Source organism: Thermobia domestica, chromosome 4 (assembly GCF_964235325.1).
Source record: "Thermobia domestica chromosome 4, izTheDome1.hap1.1, whole genome shotgun sequence".
In the NCBI taxonomy this organism is placed as follows: domain Eukaryota; kingdom Metazoa; phylum Arthropoda; class Insecta; order Zygentoma; family Lepismatidae; genus Thermobia; species Thermobia domestica.
Genome location: NC_137457.1, coordinates 179285239 through 179294684, shown reverse-complemented (window position 1 = coordinate 179294684; position 9446 = coordinate 179285239). Strand labels below are relative to the sequence as shown.

General features: G+C 36.3%; 1 protein-coding gene across 1 annotated transcript; it reads left to right on the top strand.

The window, feature by feature from the left end:
* The first annotated feature begins 5159 nt into the window (after positions 1 to 5159).
* On the top strand, positions 5160 to 9124 carry LOC145682954 (THAP domain-containing protein 11-like). The gene is made up of 3 exons (XM_081754313.1): positions 5160 to 5299; positions 7350 to 7504; positions 8876 to 9124. The coding sequence occupies exons 2-3, from the start codon at positions 7352 to 7354 to the stop codon at positions 9122 to 9124; spliced, it is 402 nt and encodes a 133-aa protein (XP_081610439.1). The 5' UTR covers positions 5160 to 5299; positions 7350 to 7351.
* Positions 9125 to 9446: the final 322 nt, after the last annotated feature.

The window sequence follows — 9446 nt, the reverse complement described above, 5'->3', positions numbered from 1 at the left end:
GTTTAACGTCCTTTCAACAGCTAGGCTATATGAGACGTGAATCTAAGGATTAACGTGTAATCTGAACCACATGAGCTTTCGTTGGGGATCGAACCCGAGTCTCCCACGCCAAAGACGTCATTGTCCGTGACAGTACAATAGTAAAATATATACGGGTTCGCACTTCACGAGGGACAAACTTCACGGAGTATAACCTCTTTTCCTTGAAATCGATTCCACTCTTCCATCAAACAGATTTTGTTCAAACTGTACATACAAATACATTGTCAGTGTCACTACACTGGAAATTAGGTGACAAAGACTACAAGAAAACTAAGTGACAGAAAATTAGATGATGAAAAATTGGTGAAATGGTAATTACATTCACATTTCATCAGTCTTGAGAAGTAACACAGTAATTTTTATTGGCAAAGCATTAGAATCTATAAAATAACTAGTTACTTTTATCATAGGCATTGCTTCCACGTTTTACTCATAAATACAACTTTGATTTTTTATCAACGAGAACTTCAGGAAAATAATGAGATGAAAATAGACAGCCAAGCAGGGTGCGAAATCATTTGAAAATGGTGCGGTAGAGATCTATAAGTCAGAAATAATAGTCCCTCAGAACCGATGTCCTAACCAAGCATTAGAACTACTAACTCGAAGCGCTTCACTTGGCCAGCCATAGATCTCCATGAGCAGTAGAGTCAGAGCATAGATTTTATTATTTATGAAATTCCCGTTTCTTCGCTAAGTATTTAGTATTTCAGTTTGGTCGCTCAAATATCCGGTCACTTATATGGAAGTCTAAATAACACTATGTATTTATATTGTATTATTAGCAAGAATATATTATAAATAATGATATGATTTCAATACAAATACTTGATAGACAACAAAAAGCCGTGCTGCCTCAGTGGTTGAGCGCTCACCTCAGATGTGTGGAATCTCTGACTGGATCCTAGCTCGCGCAAAATTCTGCTTGTGGTATACAAACAATTGTGTGTAGGTTTTCTCGGGGTCCTCCCGCCTCCTTCCACTATCTTAATCCATTATTATTATCTATCTCATCATGACCGTCTTCCTTAGTTTTACTGAATATTTGTAGGACGTTAAACCTTAAAAAATGAAAGCACAAATACAACAATACGATTGATTTGCTTATTTAAATTTAGTGTCCCTTTTCAACAGCGAAGCTATGAGATGTGGACTTACAGTTTAAGGTGGAATCCGAACCACGGTAATCGTTCAAATTTTTGTAGGGCGCTTCCACCGGGAATCGAACCCGGGACCCCTGACCCTGGTTGCACCGAAGATGGTGCGCGAATGCTAGCCAGTAGACCAGCGGAGAGAGCCACAATAATACGAGTAATGAATGATTGTGTTACTATTTATAGACCTAAAATATAGTTTGCAATCTTACCTTAGAGAAAAAGTTTAAGATTAAACTTCACTTTCTTTCCGTGTGTAACGAGAGTTGAACATGTGACGGCCAGAAGAAACCCACGTATGAGCACAGTAACAGCATCCCATAATTTTAAAGGAGATCCACTGAGTTTAATTGTGAATAAAGATTGAAAGGTACTCGCCAACATAGGTTTCTTTCGAAACTTTTAATATGAACAAAACTGAATCCACGTTCACAGGCAGCAGTTGATAATGGCACAGAACGAACTTTCCGCGAACGGTCTTTAAGAACTTGAAAATCACTTACCGACTTAGAACGTGACTTGTACTCTCTCCATTCTGACACTGTAGAACCCCTGTTTGGTCTAGTGGCTAGCACGCTTGACTTCGGTTAACGTGGTCCCTGGTTCGATTCCCGGTGGTATACAGTTGAACGACCAAAGTGGTCGGATTCCATTATAATCAGTAGGTCCACGTCTCCTTTAGCCTAGCAGGCATAAGCGTGAGACGTTAAACTAAATCAAACCAAGCCATTCTAACACTGCAGGATTTAATCCAAACAATTGAGCTTCTTTATATACGTCTACGTTACCGTATAAACCACTCATGTTATCACGATCTTTATTTTCAAACACTGAAAAGCACTTTAGGACATCATTAGAAGGAAACCTTCTTTCCACTTCTACTAAACCCTGGATTACCTGCCCCCTTATTTGATCAAACTCACTATCATCACTCCCTCTATCAGACGCTTGTCTGCAGTGTACTAATACAAAGACATTGGTAGACATCATCTTTCATACGCATTTTTCAGAGCTTGCAGTGAGCGAAGAGGGTCCATAGATCATACTGAGTCGGTGGGTCGCAATGGGTCACGGTGGGTGGTGAGTCACAGTCAGAGATGGAGTGGGTCAGTGGGTCGGTGGGTCAGTGGGTCATGTGGGTCAAGTTTTCTGGGTGGGTCAGTGGGTCGTGGGTCGAACAGCATGTGACCCACTGTGACCACCCACCCACCGTGACCCACTGCTACCCGCCACCCACCGTGACCCACTGCGACCCGCCACCCACCGTGACCCACTGCGACCCACCGACTCAGTATAATCTACCGACCCTCTCTGCTCACTGCATTGTAGACAAAATCTTCTGAGGACTGGTAAATTTGTCTCCGTTTTACTTTCAAGATCTTCATTTCCCTTTCTTTTTCACTTGTTTCTGTCTACTTACCTGAGATGAGTATATCTAACCAAGTAAAAAAAAACTTCAGGCACTTTTGAATATTGATATTTTTAATAGTAATAATAGCAATAGGACTTACACTACTACTTGGCTTTCGAGACCTGTGAGTTTTTAGAGCTAACTACTGGAAAAAATACATTTTTGAATCACTGTAATATATAAATTATTATATAAAAATTGAAAGTAACTATGTGTGCCTGATCATCACGGTCAAATTGCAAAGTCAAATGAAATTAATTTTGGTATATAGTTTGACCTTAATCCAAATTGGGATGTTATATTGCTTTTATTATAATGCATAATATCCTAAGGAGGTAGTGAGGATCCGAATTTTTGCGAAAAAAATGAGTATCTCGCAAGCCGTTAAACTTACGGAGATGGGAATTCAGTGTATTAACTCTTTATTGAAAATAAACAGAGTATGTCCTAGCATTTTTTTAAATTCTCCTTTATGTGGGGGGAGGGCACTTTCTATATATGGAAAATTGGTAGTCAGTTTGTTTGTAAAAATGATCGAAAACGATCGATATTATTTAAGAGAAAAAATAGAAACAAAAAATACAGTGCTTGGTTCATATATCCATTGCTTTCTGCTATAATAATTGCTGAAGCTTATGTTTATTATATGGAGCGCTTACAGCACAGGGCAATCAACCCATAAAGTTGTGAGAAAAATAGGCATAAAATTTGCACTGTAAGCTTAATTACACGGAAATTTGAAGTTTGGATTGTACACTTTTTACACTTTTTCTCCCTTTACGTTGGTCTACTTACTTTGATTTGAAACTTTGAAATTTCATCCTTTTTTCCACTGAAAAGTATTGGTAATTCAACAAGGAAATAATTATACTATGATAATTTAATTGAAATTCATCGTAATTTGGCACATGGCAAACAGCAGTGTGGTAATTGAAGTTGAAGAAGGAGGGACATTCCCATTCACCTCTAAACACTTTCCAGGAACCTCGTTCCCTTTCGCTTTCTAGACGGGGGAGGGACGGGGTAATGGTATCAAACCTTCATGTGTAGTTACAAAAATTAAATTTATAAACAAATGAGAAATCATCAGTTTATCAGGCTTTAATTGATAATTTATTCACAAGATTCCCTATCAAAGGCGTGGTAGATGAAGTTTCTGTTCTACATGGGTCGACATTGCCAACTGACATGGTCGATATGGAAAAGATGTTGTATGGTGATAGAGAGATGATACTTCTTGCTGAGTATTTCAAACCTGACCAAGAAAAATCGTTATCAGACTTAAGTCTAGCAAGTAGATTGTCGATGAGAAGTTGCAGAAATCGGGTAGAAATATTATAAATTTCCACGACAGAGTGCGAACAGGGATTTCACCTTATGAATTTACAGATGACTAATATTAGAAATACACTAAGTGCTCAAACATTGTCTAACTTGTTGCTCATCAATGTTAATGGCCCACCGCTAGACAAGCTCAAAGTAGACGAGCTAGTTTTTTCTTGGCTGGAGGATGGACATCATTCCCCTACGGATGATTTGCCGCCAAAAAGTTACCAACAGGAAATAAATCCGATTTCAGATGTTTTGAGGTGGAAAATTTCGAGTTCCGGAAAATGTATACTTGTATTACTAATGCCTTACTTGAGTTATTCAACTTTGTACCTAATTTTTAGTAAGTCTCTTCTTTGCTTTAGGTAAACTACTTTGAATATTCATAATAATTGCAATTATGCATATTTGTAACTTAAATTTAACGTGGTGTTTTAGTGATTATACAAATTACAATTACGAGCATACTTTATGGAGATGCTCTTACAGAGGGTACCCGAGCACCTTTATATGCTATGAACAACTGATTTTTCAAGTCTTTTATGAGAAAAATACTGTGAACTGAGAAACCATAACCTTTTCCATGTTGTACAGGGGTATTTTCCTGCGAATAGAAGTTTCTTGTGGAATGCATTCAGAAATTAACACTTGAAAGAATACTCTCTTAGTACAAGTATATTTTAGGCACACACTAATTTCCCCCGCCTCGAACTGTTTCAATTTCCCCACTGACAAACACTTTACCATTTTATATGGTAAAGATCAGATCCACTGTTATTGTAACAAAGTGGTGCTTGAGCGATTGACTAGAAATTCAAACTCCGATTAGTGACGATTTTACAGTCTTGTTTTATTACAAGTGTAAACTCTTTAGTCAGTTCAGAAGAGGCCGTGGATCTTGTTCAGAGTTGATGACGATGGCTTTTGGTGAGTCAGAGTAGGTCAAAGTAGATGAGAGTGGTTCATGGTGGGTGGCTGGTCATGGTGGGTCTCAGTGGGTCATGGTGGGTGGTGGGTCAGAGTGAGTCACGGTGGGTGGTGGGTAGCCGTGGGTCATGGTGGGGGGTGGTTCGCAGTGGGTCATCGTGGGTGGTGGGTCACAGTGGGTCACGGTCGGTGGTGGGTCACAGTGGGTCATGGTGGGTGGTGAGACGCAGTGGGTCACGGCGTAGCCACCGATATAAAGGCCTGAGGGCGCTGACGTCACGAAGCTCATACGTCACATCCTGTAGGGCAAACTTACTATCATAAGCATTCTTGTTTGATGCTTTATTGTAAATTTTGAAGATAAAACGTATCATTGTAAGGAAGAAATACACCAATTTTGTGACAGAAGTATTAGAAGACACGTTATAAGTGGAAGGTAAGTCAATATAGTTAGTTTAATCTTTAAATATAACATAAAGTTCATAACTTAAGCAGCATCTTTGATTTCATACCTCTATCTACAGTATAAATAGAAAAGTTTAATTTTAATATCTGTTCCTCTTGTTATTGTTGCCATTTATCGATAAGGATCATAAAAATCATAAGTGATACAATAATTATTTATTGTTGCACCTGAAAATAAAACATGTATACTGCAGTCTGGAAGGATAAAAGAGATTCATCATTATAGAGTGTAAACTGTCAATATGAATCAAAAGTTCCGAAACAGGCTTTAATTGAATATGGTACGTCCATACACTACAAAAATACGTTTTCATGAAGTGTGCACAATGAAACACTGCAAATAATTTGTGTAGAACTTTTTTTAGTGCATAAGGTACATTATAAATATTGCAAACAACTACACCTTGTACAATACATATACTCAATTATGTGAATGCACTTCGGAAGTCAACCATTTTAAAATTACATGTAAGTGATTGAAAAGCAGCCTTACTGTAGTGTTTCAATTGTATAATGGTTATTTACATTTTTGAGTACGTATTTAGTTTAATTTTTCTCATGACTTGGCAGTGTTCATTATGTTGTGTGCAGGTATAGAACCTCGTTCCAAATTCACTTTAATGACATAATCTTCCTTTTCTTTAATGACAAGAGACACTCTTAATACCTAACATTGTGTTTAATATGCGGTGTTGCTCTCCTCAATACAAATTCGCTGCAGAAAGAAAGCGTTATTACTTTGAAAAATCGCTTTTATGCGAAAATACCCACGAAGCTGTAGTAGGTAGTCACTTTGGGTAAAGTTCCGTAGCTGGCATTCCTCCGGATTACCTTTCGTGATGAAATAATGACCGTGATTGTTTAATAGAACAGAATAGATTATTTAAAGTAATTCAACGTACTACTATTACTACCAAACTACTTATTATTACTATAGTATAATTGGAATAAGTATTTATATTTATATACAAATACAAAATAATTTCATTACATGGTAATCATATTAATAGTAAGTCACTATACTCACCATTGAACATAGGAGTTGTTAAACACTAATCACAATACAGATTGTTAATTACTAATCATTAAATTGTTTATATAACAGCTCTGGCTGTAAGTGCTATTTTTTTTGTATTTGCAAAGATACCGGTAATGTGCGAATTGAACATTTTTCCCAGCGGGATGAATTTCATCCAGATACACACTCAGCTATCACATACGTAAACTATATAGAGAGAGTGGGGAAAGTTCTCCCTACCAAGGGTAAAAATTATCTTCTCGAGAGGGAGGATAAAGTTTTTTGCTAGAGGGGGAGGGAATTCCTGGCATCCTCTCGTCAATTTGCACAGTGTGTAGAGGGGCCTGAAGAGTAAATTAGATTCGATATTGTATTATGTTCTATACAGTACAGCAGGGGCGTACGCAGAGGGTTGGTCCTGGACAGGGTTGGCTGCTTTAAACGTTTTTCTCATGGAATTAATTTAAATCAAAACTATAAGATGAGTGCTTCAAAGCTAGAGTGAAGTCAAATTTTCGTATCTTTATTTGCTTCTTGAACTGATACGCAAATTAAATTAGAACGTATTTCCAACTAGTGAACTAACTCGGAACTAATTTTGATCTGTATTCTGTAGTCTTTTGAAATTGTCCGTTTATTTTAATAGCACCGCTATTGCACAAGAACGTTAAGGCCCGAAATCACGTCTTTTCTCTAAACTCTGCCTAATTTTAGGAGCAATTATACATATTTCAATACAGTTTGTACTCATATTAATCTCCCCCTGAAAATAAATTGCTGTGTACGTCCCTGTAGTAGAATACAAGGTAAAGATGCACAATATAGTAGCTTTGAACTTCGTTTGGTGTAAATATCAAGTGTAGTTTTGGGCTTTTGAGTTCTGAATTTGTAGTTGTAGAAAACTATATAGATTCTACTAATGTACTAATTTTATCTTACTGTGTCACTATTTTTAACGCATCAATATTCTTTGAGTGAATTCAAGTTTTGTTATAAATTTCAGATATGCCGTACACCTGCTGTGTACCAGGATGTAATGGTAATTATAAGAATGGACCAAAAGTTCATGTTTTTTCATTTCCGAAAGATGCGGAACTTCAGTCTAAATGGCTACGAAACATTCACAGAGACAATTATGTGCCAAATAAATATAGCAAGGTAAGTATTACTGTAGCTTAATTCGCTACAATTTCATCTTTCTACCTTAATTTGCCTTTATCTTTTGATTTATATCTTTTTTCATCATTAATAGGTATGTAATAATTCCATTGACTTATTGCTATGTTGATCCTTTCGAGTTTGAATTCTGGTTAAGGATATTCGTTGCCACAATTGCTAATGATAAGAGAGAAATGCTATTTAATTTTATTGAATATACGAATAATAATGCATTACTTTCATGGGACGATGGAATTCTTTTCTTAAGCTATGACATTTTCAAAATTGCCTGCCTTAGAGCTGTAAACGAGATATGGTAATTTTAATGTCGTTACCTTTAAAATAACTATTAGTTGTTATTTTAAGCTTGCAAAATAATTAAATGTTGAGTTTTTTAAAAAATCTTTTACCACTTAGCTTGAACTGTTTTCGGATTTTCGGTAAAACATCGAAACGACTCGATGTTCGACTACTTTCATGTCAAGTCGTTTACTTGGTACATTTTTTTTCGTATTATTACTGACTAGTCATCAGAAATGTTCTTGAATATTTTCTAATAATAGTTATTTAGTGCAAAGATCACAGTATGTTACTTTTTCCACACAAAATTTACTTTTTGTAAAATAAATAAGTAACTATTAGAGTTTAACGAGTTAATCAATTTCTGATCATTCCATGTAGGTAGCAGCCGAAATTGATCTTTCTCTTTAGGTCTGGCCCTACATGGTCTGGTGATTTAATTTTCCAATTTCCTCTTTACTTATAAAATGCAATATTCACGCATCCCGGCATTTCAATAACTCTTAACTGATACTTTTATCAAAGGAGAAATATCAGGATTAAAAAGAAAATAACAAATACTAAGATAGGTATTTTAATTTTTACTCTATTTTACGTTAATATGCAAGCACATAAAGTTAAATTAAATACTTTAACGTTTCATATATTTGTTTTAACGGCTCTATGTTCCTGGTTTGTTTCTCATCACATTACAATAATCAGGACCATGTCAACTTACATACGATTCAGTTCACGTAAGAGGAGGAAGACATGATTCCATAGTGGAGTACAGAACTCTGCTTCCAACGCTTGATTCAATTCTACTACACGCAATGTCCCCATGTTCTGATGGATAAAATCATTTTATAGGTTTCTAAGGATCCTTCCGTTTTTAATAACTCCCTTCGTTTCACTAATCCTTTAATCGTCCCTCATTTTGTCTACAGAGCATAACTGTGAGATTTTATACTAAGGGCTTTAGCTTTCTCTCCCCGTTAGTTCTGTAAGTCTCCAAATATCACTGTATTTACGTATATAGTTCATCTTAACATTGTCATTATTTTAATTTGTTTTTTATTTCGTATTTTTCAGATTTGTGAACTACATTTTGCACCAAACTCTATCAGATGGCATTCTCAGGCTTTTGATGAGAAAACGGGCAGGCAGATTACTGCAAAACTATCTGTACCGCAGCTTACACACGGAGCAGTACCCACGATACTACCAAATTGCCCAACCTATTTGAGTGGTAAAGTGACCGTAAGGGAAAGTCCAAACAAACGACTTCTAAGAAAGGAAGAAGAACAAATATCGAAGATCATTCGGAAAAGTGAAGAGTAGTTTCTCAGACACGAGAAAGAAACCACTGTATCATCGGTAGAACAACTGAAATTGAAACTTGGAAAACTGGATTTACAATCATTTTGGTTATGTCATTTTCAGAATGCGAGTGCAACTTTTTATCATATGGAATTAATGCCTTATCCGAAAATAACATTGTCTGTATGCATTTCTGAAATCATGGAAGTTAATGTATATGTTGGAAGTGTAAGCCTGAATTCGATGCACGGAATTGGAAAACTGCCATGTAAAGTAAGCAATATAACACAAATTCAGGACATACTTGATAAACTGAAATCAATAGAGAACGCAGTAAATACAG